The sequence below is a fragment of the Aquarana catesbeiana genome, linkage group LG04 (assembly GCF_042186555.1).
Source record: "Aquarana catesbeiana isolate 2022-GZ linkage group LG04, ASM4218655v1, whole genome shotgun sequence".
Taxonomy (NCBI): Eukaryota; Metazoa; Chordata; class Amphibia; order Anura; family Ranidae; genus Aquarana; species Aquarana catesbeiana.
In genome coordinates this window covers 281,350,348-281,364,234 of record NC_133327.1, presented here as the reverse complement: position 1 = coordinate 281,364,234, position 13,887 = coordinate 281,350,348, and the positions used below count along the sequence as shown (strand labels likewise).

The 13,887-nt window shown below is 39.8% G+C and overlaps 1 protein-coding gene across 1 annotated transcript in view; it reads left to right on the top strand.

Annotated features, from left to right (window-relative positions):
- CSMD1 (CUB and Sushi multiple domains 1) overlaps window positions 1-13,887 on the top strand; it is a 3,274,537-nt gene that overhangs the window by 3,237,766 nt on the left and 22,884 nt on the right. The window contains exons 64-67 of the mRNA XM_073626646.1: window positions 2,997-3,176; window positions 3,869-3,913; window positions 6,253-6,414; window positions 7,125-7,237. Of these exons, the coding sequence (XP_073482747.1) occupies window positions 2,997-3,176; window positions 3,869-3,913; window positions 6,253-6,414; window positions 7,125-7,237 (500 nt within the window). The remainder of the gene's footprint in view (window positions 1-2,996; window positions 3,177-3,868; window positions 3,914-6,252; window positions 6,415-7,124; window positions 7,238-13,887) is intronic.

The following is a 13,887-nucleotide window of genomic DNA, read 5'->3' as shown; positions in this document are numbered from 1 at the left end:
GCTTTAATGAGAACTTGAGAAAGGTTGTAGGAAAGAGGGTTAGGCAAGGTTGCAGATACCCTTTTTAGCAGATCATTTACAGACTCCTTGAATCCAAAGAACAAAACAGCTTTCTTTTATAGGATCTTGAATACCTGGATAAGTCTCTCACACAGACTTAGCAACCGGTAGAATGTCTGGACAAGCCTCTCTCACAGACTTAGCAGCCAGCAGAACTCCTGGACAAGTCTCTCTCACACACTTAGCAGCCAGTAGAACCCTTGGATAAGTCTCTCTCACAGACTTAGCAGCCAGGAGCTAGTTACCTTGTTTGGATTGTAGAACAGCTTGACAGTACCAGAACCTTTAATCTGACCCAACGATACTGCAAGGGTAGTTTAGATATAGGTCCGTCCTCCAAATGAGTCACCAGGCCCTCCTGAGAGACCAGCCTTCATTCTGGTTCTCCTCAGCTTGGCTCAGCTTCTTCCACACAGGCAAGACAGCCTAAGGACCACTTCAGGATTAGTAGGCCCCATTTTTAGGAACAGGGGGCTGCACAGTGCAATACTATAGGCTGATAAGCATAAAGAGAAAGTTGCTATGGTGATGATAAGCAGGCAAAGTAGGTTTAGAGATGGCACTATGATGGAGAGATGCCCTGGCAGCTATGGTAATAGGTGGTTATTGGCTGTGCTGTGATGGCTATTGAGTGAGGACATGAGTTTATTCAGTGCTTAGAGACAATAAGAAAAATGTCAAGGATGGATGGAAACAGCAGAACACAACAAAATGAGAGCACTGAATTAAGATGGCAGGGTTGATTCACTAAAGCTAGAGAGTGCAAAATCTAGTGCAGCTCTGCAAAGAAACCAATCACCCAAAAAGTAATAACAAGTGAGTAAACAAATACAATCAATACAAGTGCAGCATTTAAAATAACATACAAATTTGATATTCTAAATAACATCAAAAGTAAGTGATGAAAAGTCCAAATGATGATATAGTGACAGCAATCTGGAATAAAAAGGGTCCACCGTGTGTAGAAAACGTCCTTCAGTCCTTAGACTCTATTACACTATGCATTCACCAGAAATATAAAAGGCCAAAAGCAAAAACAACAACCAACGAACTCCACCAGATGTTGGAGAAAAATCCAGTGTAAGTGAGCCTCCACCCAAATATGCAATCACCAAAAATCAAACATATAAGAGCTTCAATGTAATTTCTTTAGCAGGTACTCCTCTCAGCTTCCTCTTGTTAACAGCATGGAGTCCTCGTCACAATAACCAATAAATTGCATGTAAAAAACTTACCACTGCTGCATGAAAGAATCTTTACCTCCAGTTGGCCTCTTCTCCTCCACCAGGACAGGGCTTTCAGCTGAGGAAAGTGAAGGTGTTCCACTGATGATTAAAGCTGTTGGGGAGGAGCTGAGCAGAGAGCAGCATGTGGAGTGGAGGCAGCCATGGAAGTCTCCTGTGTCAGTAATGATTCTCCTGTTTTGTCAGAACAACCTTCACTTTCTTCAGCTTAAATCCTTATCCTGGTGGAGGAGAAGAGGCTAGCCGAAGATGAAGCTTCTATCATGCAGCAATGGTGAGCTTGTTACATGCAGTTCATTGGTTCCTGTGACGAGGACTCCATGCTGTTAACAAGAAGGAGCTAAGAGGAGTACCTGCAAAAAAAAAATTGAATTGAAGCTCTTATATTTTTGATTTCTGGTGAGTGCATATTTGGGTGGAGGCTCACTTGCACTGGATTTTTCTATAACACCTGGTAGAGTTCATTAGATGCTGTTTTTGCTTTTGGCTCTTTATAGTTCTGGTGAGTGCATTGGGGGTTATTTACTAAAGACAAATCCAGTTTGCACTACAAGTACACTGCAAGTGCACTTGGAAGTGCAGTCACTGTAGATTTGAGGGGGACATGCAAGGAAAATAAAAAACAGCATTTTAGCTTGCATATGATTGGATGATAAAATCAGCAGAGCTTCCCCTCGTTTAAGATCTTCCCCTCAGATCTACAGCGACTGCACTTCCAGTGCACTTTCAAGTGCATGTGCAGTGCACTTGTAGTGCAAAGTGGATTTGCCTTTAGTAAATCAACCACATAGTGTAATAGACTCTAAGCACTGAAGAAACTTTTCTACACTCGTTGGACACTTTTTATTCCAGATTGCTTTCACTATATTATAATTTGGACTTTTATTCATCCTGTACCTTTGTGTTTAACATTTATTTGAGATGTAAAATTTGTATTTTATTTTAAGCGCTACATTTGTACTGATTGGATAGAAACCAATCAGCTTCCAGGTTTTTTTTGTCAACACTTAATTGAAAAAACTGAAGTTAGAAGCTGAATGGCTACCATGCACAGCTGCACCAGAATTTGCACTCTCCAAATTTAGTAAATCAACTGCAATATGTCTGATTTACTAAATTATCTAGGAATGTTCATACAATAAAATGTGTTAAGATTTTTAAAACTTATCCTATGGAAAATCTCTGTTTACTTGTTTCCTGTGCACATTATTGAATGTGTGAATATTAACACAATTTTTTGAAAGGAGATTTTGGCACTGGATGGGAGAAGTACATTTTATAAGGAATGTGGGTGACAGTAAGGGATGATTAGGGTGCTGATCAAGAAGAGTTGACTGTTGGTGTACAAGGGAGGGGGCCTGAAGGAGGATTGGAGCATTTATCGAAGCAGCTGTAGCTGGTTTTGGAAAATGTATGATTGGGCTATGCTGTATTAGTGCATATTGATTGGGTTTATGGAAGTCCACATGGCAATGTCTAGACCTTAAAAGCTTGTTTTTTTAACTATACTATATTTTGTTAGGTTAGGGGTTTTCTTTTTTAATATTTTTTTTAACACAATTCTCCAAATAATAATACAAATGGTTACCATAAAATGTCAAATAACTGACAAACAAAAGTAATTAAATAAAGGGCTGTTCCTTTTCTAATTGAAACATTAATGAAATATTTATTGTGTATGTTCTATTCCAGCTCATGCATGTAGGCAACCAGAGACCCCTATGCATGCTGATGTGAGGGCAATAGACTTACCGACTTTGGGATATACTTTAATATACACGTGCCAGCCGGGATATTTTTTGGCAGGTGGTTCAGAGCACAGAACATGTAAAGGTGATATGAAGTGGACAGGCAAACCACCAATTTGCAAAAGTAGGTATTTTTCTTTTACTAAAGAAGATAAACACAATTGTTTTATTTTACTATTTGTGACTTTTTTACTAATATTATACAGAGGATTTAAAAGCCCTTGTACAATTTTTTCAACTTTCTCGTTAAGGTACCTGTTTTTCCTGCAACCCTCTCAACTGTTTAAAGGCTAAGTCCATCTTTTGAAAACAATTAATAAACTCAGCAACATTGGTCTTATGATCAATGTGCATTTACTAATTGTTGCATTAAAGCATGTGGGGCATTGCAGCTATGATCAGTGCACAGGCTCATGCAATGTTTTCCCTCAGCCTCAAGTCCATAGAGAAGTACAGACCTGACTGGGAGTAGGGCTGAACTGCAGAGTGGGGGGGAGGAAGAAGTGATCTCCAACATGCTCTGCATATTCCTGCTGCCATGGTGACACATGGGACATGTAGTCTTTGTAAAATATCGCAGACCTAGATGACAAAAATGTGTAGGTAGAACCATGCACCTCTGTGCTAAATTTAAAAAAAGACAGATCCTTGAATGGAGAAATGCCCCATAATTAAGGTAAGGGGGTTGTTTGGGTTTGGGGATGGTGTATGCGACCATACTGTATGTTACTTTTTGTGCAAGTTGTGCATTTATTTATTGTGAATTTTCTGTTCTTAAATAATATCCCTAAATTTGATGGTGTTTTTTTTTTACAGGCAGAGGTTTCAGGGAACATAACACAACAGTTACAAAAACCCCAGGTTTGTTAAAATAGATTTTTGAATGTAATTTAACTAGCATAAACACTACAAGGTCTATGAATTTAAGGCTATGTTAACTGGTAGCCAGTAAAACTAAACTGCCATCTGGCAATTAGTAATTCCACTAAACTACTGGACAATCAATGAAATCTGTTCTCAGTGGAGAAATTTACAAAATAAATTATCAACATAAAAAATGTGCCGTATTTGGTGAACAACAACTGAATGTTTGTAATACAAATCTGCCTTGTTAATGTTGTGTGAAACACAGGGCAAGTTCAGCAGTGTGATAAAGGCAGTATATACAAGATCATATAAACCAAATACCATTAAAAAATGAAAACTATTGTAAATACGTGTTTAGAGAAAATTATTGAGGTACATAAAATAAGTATTCTGCAAGTGGCATTTAGTCATAATTATACCTACACATTTGTATGTACTGTATATATAACATACTAATAATTCTACTAATTATTATTTTTTTCTTTATTACATTAATCTTTTACAAAGTAGCATCAAATACTATGTTTTTTTTTCAAACTCAGATTTTACATGTGTTTTTACTATCCTTTTACTTTTTTTGAAGGTCACATATTTTTTATCTAAAATTATATGTTGTCAGTAGAGAAGTACACTTTAATAAAACAAAATTATTTTAACTTAAAGTGGTTGTTAAGCCACTCTAACCTGTATACACCATCATCACTGCCTCCTATTGTAGTATCCCTCTCTATGTGTGATTTATAAAAATAAATGCTGCAAATACCTAATTTCATGCCGAAATTGAGACGACTGGCTAGCTTTCTCCTTTTCTGCATCGGGCGGGGCTGAGATTCCTCTGCTGTTGTCAGTCTGGAGGGGAGGAGGAGAGGAAGAGAGAGCTGGCTGGTCATGTGATCGCAATCTCAGCTCTTAAATTAGGTATTTACAGCATTTACTGTATATTTATAAATAATTCACAGAGGGGGACACAATAGGAGGCATTGCTGATGGTGTATACAGATTAGTGTTATGAGGGCAGCAGGAGGGGAGCATAAAGCAGGCTGCTGATGACAGAGGCACGTAAACTGACCAGGGTGTCTGGTCTCAGCAGTTATGATACACCGTGGTCAGTTTACAGAGGGGTGGGGAGACTCTGACAGGATCAGCCAGGTTTTTTTTTGTGTTACAGGGGGCCAAATGAGACAGGACAAGCACTGTGTCATATAACATGCTTTAACTGCCTCAGCCCCAGAAGATTTTACCCCCTTCCTGACCAGAGCACTTTTTGCGATTCATCACTGCGTCATTTTAACTGACAATTGCGTGGCCGTGCGACGATACACCAAAACAAAATCGGCGTCCTTTTTTTCCCACAAATAGGGCTTTCTTTTGGTAGTATTTGATCACTTCTGCAGTTCTTATTTTTTCCTCTATAAACAAAAAAAGAGCGACAATTTTGAAAAAAAAGCAATATTTTTTACTTTTTGCTATAATAAATATTCCCCAAAAATATATAAAAAACCTAATTTTTTCCTCAGTTTAGGCCAATATGTATTCTTCTACATATTTTTGGTAAAGAAAATTGCAATAAACGCATATTGATTGGTTTGTGCAAAAGTTATAGCATCTACAAAATAGGGGATAGTTTTATAGCATTTTTATTATTTTTTAAATTAGTATTAGTAGTATTTATGGCTGCGATCTGGGATTTTTAACATGACTGCGACATTATGGTAGACACATCAGAAACTTTTGACACTATTTTGGGACCATTGTCATTTATACAGCGATCAGTGCTATAAAAATGCACTGATTACTGTGTAAATGACACTGGCAGGGAAGTGGTTAAACACTAGGGGGCGATCAAGGGGTTAAGTGTGTCCTAGGGAGTGATTCTAACTGTGGGGGGATGGGCTACCACTGACATGACAGGGATCACTGCTCCCGATGACAGGGAGCAGTAGATCCCTGTCGTGTCACTAGGCAGAATGGGGAAATGCCTTGTTTACAAAGGCATCTCCCTGTTCTGTGGCTCCGTGACACGATCGCAGGACACCGGTGGACATCAAGTCCGCGGGACCCATGGGCATGGTCATGCTGTACACGGCCCCGCCAATTAAAGGGGACATACAGGTGCGCCCATTTGCCCACCACTGCCATTGTGCCAACGTATATCGGCATGCAGCGGTCGGCAAGTGGATAAAGGAGCAGGATCAATTTTTTGGGGGGGTTAACAAATGCTTTAATTATGGAATTGTTAAGACATAGATCAGTATACACAAACATGTAAACCACTTAAAAAATGTTTTACATTATATGATATTATATTTATTAACAAAAACCTTTGTTTTTAGTCCCTTCAGATGTTTTTTCAATAAATTCTGTTTGGAAAGGATTTTATGAGTACCTTGGGAAGCAACATTCAGCAACTTTAACTGTTGACTGGTTCAATAACACAAGCAGCAAAGTTAATGGAACATTTTTAGATACTAATAACAGTGAACTAAAGTTATCAGGTATGCTTGAATACATGTCTATGTTAATTATATGTTTTTTTTTTTTTTGTCCTTACCTTTTAAAGATCTATGTACTGAAAGTATATTTCAATATATTGAAACATATATTTCAATAATATATATATATATATATATATATATATATATATATATATATATATAAATTCACCTCCAGTAGTCATGAATAAATGTTATTAAATGTGTCTAAGTTCTATAGGTTCATGGTTGTTTGCATAAGCAGATTGTAGTGGTTTTAAAGTCAAATCATGTTTTACCTTTATTCATTAAGGTAAACAACACTCCACTACCTGTGCTGGCCCTTTCTCACAGGAGACACAGGCAGCAGTGGGAGCCATTGGCTCCCACTGCTGTCAGTCAAATTCCTGTAAGGAGGTAGCAGAGGCTTGATTTACCAGCGCCATGTATCTATGGACACACGCAGCCTAGCTCAGGAGTGATCCCACTTGGGTGCCCCTTTTGCACAGGGCTTGCTGTGAAGGTACTTGAAGGAAGGAGGTGTGAACAGCACCAACAGGGGACTCCAGAAGAGGCGGTAAGAGACTGCTCTGTGCAATAACATTGCACAGAGCAAGTAAATATAGCATCTTTTTATGTTAAAGCAAAAAATATATCCTTTAGCATCACTTAGGTTTGTTGTTGTTTTTAGTGTTCCAAATGTTCCAAAAATAATAATTTTAATTTTTCTTTAGGAATTTATAAGAAAGAAGAAGCCCATTTACTTTTGAAGATTTTCCAGATTAAGGGTTCATCAGAAAGTTTAATAAAAAAGTTTCAAAATGATAACTGGGCAATGGATGGTTATGTAAGTGTCTAAGTCTCTTAAAAATATTTTTTGGGTGTACAATTTTAAGAGTACAGTATAAATGGCAAGCAAGCCTAGATATATCCTGGATACACTTCAAAGTTGGGAACCCACTTTGAGATAGGATATGTAGTGTACTGGTGTTCTGATAAGTTAGCTATTGACTTTTTTTGATAGCATAAGGGTACACTATAATTGGTTAAGGGAAGAAAACTATATGTATTTTGGGCATACTGCAAACTTTGGAACCCACTGTGATACAGGGCATGCAATATATTGCTGTGGTGGTATTTAGGTACTGACCTTTTTCAGGGAACAAGATACTTGTCCATGGCACTTGGGAAAAACTTTTATTCTTCTGTAAAAGAACCTTGTCAATATATCAAGTATTAAAATATGCAATCTGTACGTTCATTGAGGTTATTGTGCTTAAAGAGTTACACATGTTTACCTAACAACGTGAAGGAAAAACCCAGTAACTTTTACAATTCCCTTGTGCATAATTAGGCATTAAAAGAGGACAAAGTTTAACTTTACTTAGTGAATATTTATTTTGCTAAGTAAATATATTTTAGCTTGAAAATTAACAGCTCTGTGTCTGAAACCAGTGCCTATACTGCAAACAAGTATTTATTACCGTTAATCTTTTTGTTTCCAAATATTTCTTTCTGTTGTATTCCGTTTTATTTATTTATCATCAGTAGGACATAACTATAACTATCCTTAGGGAGAGCTATAACTGTTCAGAACTATCAAAGAGCTACTGGTACAGAACATGCTTATTCTACTTTTGAGAATACTTTTGGCATGGCAGTGATTGCATAGTGTTGAACATAGCCTTCCAGCTGGCTCTATATTTTACTGCACATTTAAATGCCCATCTCTCTCTTATGCTCCGTACACATGGTCGGATTTTCCGATGGAAAATGTGTGATCGGAGCTTGTTGTCGGAAATTTCGACCATGTGTGGGCTCCATCGGACATTTTCCATCGGAATTTCCAACACACAAAGTTTGAGAGCAGGTTATAAAATTTTCCGATAACAAAATCCGATCGCGTCAATTCCGACCGTGTGTGGACAATTCTGACGCACAAAGTGCCACGCATGCTCAGAATAAATTCTGAGACGGAACTGCTCGATCTGGTAAAATTAGCGTTTGGAATGGATCTAGCACTTTCGTCAGGCTGCAATGTTTTAAATGGTTTAATGCAGCGCACTCTCTTCTTCTTTATAATGCTAGAAGAATGAAGTTGTTTTGCTGCTCATATTTACACAGAGTTCTCACAAACTTCTTTCTATGTATTTTGATTTCATCAATATAATATTTTTATTTGTCACATCTGACTAAAAAATTATCATTTTGGGATGTTTTTTTTTTTTGTATTTTTTAAAAGCCTGATCTTGTGTTTTTTTTATTTTTTGTTAATTTTTTTTACTCCAGAATAGTTGTGGGTGTGTTTTGTGTGTCAAGTTACCACAACACCATTATTATCTTGTATTATTTAATCTCAAGGAGGTTGCTTGGTGTTGGTGTCTCTTGTTAATTTCACATTGTATTTTTGAAATGTACCTGCCTCCTCACAAACAAACTGTCCTTTTTGAAGGAAAACACACATAGGCGTGTATAATTGAAACCAAAATTCCTTTATTAAGGGCTCATAAGCAAACAAAGAGGGAGGCAATGCTGGAGAAACAGCAGAAATTGGTGAAGCCTTTGGCCCCCAGGGCAGACATCAACTATTTCCATGCAAAATTGGTGGCCTGAGGAGTCCATATATAAGGGAGTTCAATCTGGTCCAGAAGTCCAAGAGATCATGAACAGCAGCAGATGACATATCTGTCCCCAGGCTGTTGTCATACAAGAGCCTGCACCTTTTGTCAGACCAGACTGAACCCAGGTCATTACTCTCTTGTCTTCCTTCCACGCTTCCTTCCACGCTGTGTCTGTGGTGGTGGAGTTGTGGCAGGAGGAAGAGGAGAAGGAGGAGGAGGAGGATGGTCCAACTCACTCCGGTGGGTATTGGGTGTGATTTCCCCCCTCAACCCCTTATTTAAGGTTTGATAAATGAGTTCCTCACACATGAGGCGTTGGCCCTCCTGCATGCCCTGCAGTTTTGTGGCAGCCATGCAGGGAAAGGTCTCTTTATGAGTGGGGAAGGCTCTGAGGGACACAGAAGCCTCCTGAATCAGCCTGAGCGCTGAATCCTCCACGTTACTCCCCTTCCTGGGTCTTTTGTTTGGAAGGCGAAGGGGAGGGACCTGCGATTCTGTCAGGCTCCTACTGGGCCCGGCCTTCTCCTGGCTGCCACTTACCCCCGCCTCCTCCTGACTGCCACTAACTCCTGCCGCCTCCTGTGTGCCACATTCCACAGACTCCTCCTGTGTGCCACATTCCGCAGCCTCCTCCTGGCTGAGATCTTCCTGTGTATGAAAAAGGGACATAGTTTTAGTTTTTTCTTCATCAATCACACACAATTTTCACCTCATGACTGTTGAAAATTGAATGTTAACAAATAGAAAAGACTATCATTCTGAGCCCAGCATTTTTCATTCTTGTCCCAATTTTTTTTGCCCACTACTGTCTATTGATATCTAAAACACTTTATTAAATCAGTAATTGGTGATCAATAATAACATCTAGTAAACATCATTTATTTATTGACCAGAAATCTGTAGAACAATGCTATACCTGGCTCCAGCTGGGCTCCTCCACTTCTTCCTGGCTGGAAGTCCCAGGTTGGACATCTGAAGCCTCAGCTGGGGTGGAAGATAGGGTGGATGGAAGAGTGGAAGGAGGGGTTGAGAGGGTTTCCCTGACTTCAGTCTGGTCTGACAGAAAAAAAGTCTCTCATAGTACCACAGCCTGGGGACATAAACGTCATCTGCTGCAGCTCCCGATCTCTGGGAATCCTAGACCTTCTTGCGCTCCCTAAGATAAGTGCTCCTCAGGCCACCAATTTTGGCTTTGAAATAGGGGATGGTTGCCGTGGGGACCAGCGGCTTCACCAACTCCAGCAGTTTCTCCAGCGCTGCCTGCCTCTTTTGTTTATGATTATAATGTGGGTGTTTGATCTGCCACAGACAGGGCAGCTCCCTGTACTTATCTATGAACAGGGGGAGGAAGTTGTGGTCATTGAAGCCATCCATTTTATCTGCAATACACAAGACAAACCCTAATGTCAGGCTAAAGTCTACTAATCTTGTCCCAATACGGGCCTCAATCTCTAAGCAGTATAAGCCCAAGTTTAAATGTTACCTTCGTTATCACAATCGGCGCTTCCGATACTCCTTCCTCCGCTCACAGATTGTATGTACTATGCACGCGTGTTACGCTTTATATACACTGCGCATGCATGAAACTCCGCCCACCCCTGACATTCTTTCTAGTCTATTCCCTGCCCCTTCTTGTTCGGCGCAGTGAGGGAAGAGCATATGGCGGAGACAGGGCAGGTGCGTGCTAATTACAGCAACGAGGAGGAGGAAAGCCCGGAGCCAGAAACATCCCGATCCCGGAGGAGACGATTTAAGGCCTCAAATATGTCCTTTGGGAAGATATTGGAGATGGTCGACATACTGAAAAGGGCTGACTATGATGGGAAGTATGGACCTTACCCCAACCCCAAAGTCAGAAAGGCCAAGATCATGGCGAAAGTTGTGAAGAGTCTGCAGAAGAATTTTGGGGTACAACGATCCAAGGATCAACTCCGGAAATGGTGGTCAGACCTCAAATTAAGGGAGCACAATCAGTATAGAAGGATCAGGAGTGTGCTGCAAAAAAGTAAGTAGTTGTCCTGTGTTCCTATTCTTTTTTTATATAACGTTCATGCTGCTCCATGTGCTTTTCTTTACTGTCATACAGTTTAAAATAGCAACTTTCATGTTCATGGACACATTATTCGTTCGTAGGAATCATTGTTCGTTCGGCCTAGAAAACAACATGTTTTGGCCAGATGCATTTCAATAAATTTTTGCTAGCCTACTTCTCTTAAAATAATTTTGTTGTCTAGATGGGTTTGTAACTAGAATGAAATGCAAACTAGATTCTGTGTAAGGAGAGGACACTCAGCAGCTGTTTACACATCTGGACACTGGAGCACTAGTGTGGGACACAAGAACACCCTTTTTATTAGGGGGTCCCACACAGGTGCTCAAGTGTATGCTATAGGGGGTGACTCCATCTGTGAAGCTTGTACAAAACAGGTAAGTATTCAAGCTTGACAAAGGAAAAAAATATTTCTTCATCTTGGAACTCTGACCAAACAGACAATTGTACCCCACTTCCAAGCAATGTTTCATATTCATATTTCTGCCATCAAATATCTGTGTGCTAAGTATACCTATTTTTTTTTACATAGGGGAGAAAAGACTCGGAGGACACCACTCATCAGAGGAGACCACAGACCCACCACCTCATGAAGAAGGGGAAATCCCCCAAAGCCAACAGGAGGAGGAGGAGGGAGACGTTATCGAAATTGTCACCACAACAGGTGAGTGTCTGCGACCACAGGCTCAGGTAAGAGATGGATGCCTGCATATTTATAATACATGGTGTTTTTGTTTTTTCTATATTTTAAGGTGATCATGATGTTGTGGATGGTTATTTCACCAGTGAAAGTGCCCAGATCCTGATCGGGGAGATCATGGGATGTAATAGGGACTTGGAAAACATCAAGCAAAACATCAATGATGTTAAAAAAAAAATGAAGAACATCATTGATGTTTTAAGGAGAGTTTAAAACCCCTCGAAATCCCTAATTTAGTTGGCTTTTTTTTCCTAAATTTTTTTCACCTTTTTTGCAATATTCTCGAAAAGCCAAATTTTGAAGATGCACACAGTGTGTCAACATGTGCTATGTGCCATCATGGGAGATCAATGTATGCGTTTTGGGGGTGCAACCCCTTCCTCAATAATAAAGTAGCTGAGGAGAAGGGGTTTCACCCACAAAACACGTCCCTTGATCCCCCGTGATGGCAGCTAGCACATGTTGACATTCGGCAATTTGTGTGCATCTTCAAAATTTGGCTTTTCCAGGGGTGACTTCACCCCATCTGGATGCAATATCAAACACAGTTTATAAATACTCATGTCTGATATTGCCTTCAATTTCTACAAAAGTTGAACTTTGTAAGTTCCAGATTTGTGTATTTATTGTTGGTTTTAAACATGCCTGTTTTACCTTAAAAGGACATTTCTACTTTTATTAATGCCACCTAGAAATATTGTATTCACACAAATATGTTGGTTTGTTTTAAAAAGCTTTTATAAATGCACATGTGATTGTGCTTGGATTAAAAATATTGAGAATCAACAATGTGTGGCTTCTTCTTTCAATGCTCCTAAACTTTTTTTGTGTGAAAATTGGTGTTTTCTGTGACAATGGGGGTTATTTCCTAAGGGCAAATCCACTTTGCACTACAAGTGCAGTTTCAGTGCAGTCTATAGTGCACTTGTAGTGCAAAGTGTCTTTGCCTTTAGTAAATAACACCCAACAGTGCTTTTTAATTTTACACAATCACGCCATTTTCAGGACTGCTCAAATTTAGGTCATGGTCAGCTAAAAGAAACACAAGCAGTAAATGTAAGCAAATATTTTTGAAGTTAAATTAAAAAAAAAAAAGGCTCAGACATTGTCTGGCATATTGATTGCCCCCCTACCCACAAAGTATTCCATGTATCTTAATGGACCTCGCATGCACTCAGGGGGGACAAGCCAGGACAGCCAGCTTCAAGCACCGTCAGGGTTCGTTCATTTAGATTAATTCCGGATTCAGGCCCAACTGAGCCAGCATAGTTCACAGAATTTTTCCTTAAAAAGTTGTGGAGAACACAGCAAGTCAGGATGATGTGATGAGTTTATACTCAGCCATGTGTATCGGTGTAAGAAATAGGCGGAACCAGCTGGCCATTATTCCAAATGTGTTCTCCACCACTCTTCTGCTCTGGCCAGCCAGTAATTAAAAACCCTCTGGTCTGGTGTGAGGGTCCTCATAGGGAATGGCCGCATAAGGTGGTCCCCGGTGCAAATGCTTCATCCGCAACGAAGACGAATGGGAGTCCTTCCACATTGTCTTCTGGAGGTAGCAAGCCTAAGCTGCTATTATGGAGATGCCTGTAGTACTCCGTGTGGGCGATGACGCCACCATCTGACATCCAGCCATTCTTCCCCACGTCCACATACAGGAACTCGTAAGTAGCTGACACCACCGCCAACATCACAATATTATTGAACCCCTTGTAGTTGTAATAGTATGACCCTGAGTTGGGTGGTGGGACGATGTGGACATGTTTCCCATCAATTGCCCCTCCGCAGTTAGGAAAGTCCCACCGCTGGGCAAAGTGGGAGGCCACAGTCTTCCATTCCTGTGGGTTGGAAGGAAACTTTAGAGTCAAACAAGAATAAAAAAATAGTCATTTTGCACATAAACATGGAAAGCAGGTTAGACACAAACATTCTTGGTCAACATCAGTATAATATTTATTTTAGGGACTATTTAAAGATAAAGGTATAATTCCTCTCCCCCCTCGTGGGCCATTTTAGAAATTTTATGGGGGAAGATGTTTTGGACAGGTAACCCTCTCCACTTCATTGAGAGATGAATGCCTAAATAGTGTGTATTACTTTGGCCAGCCCCTCTACTTTACACTATT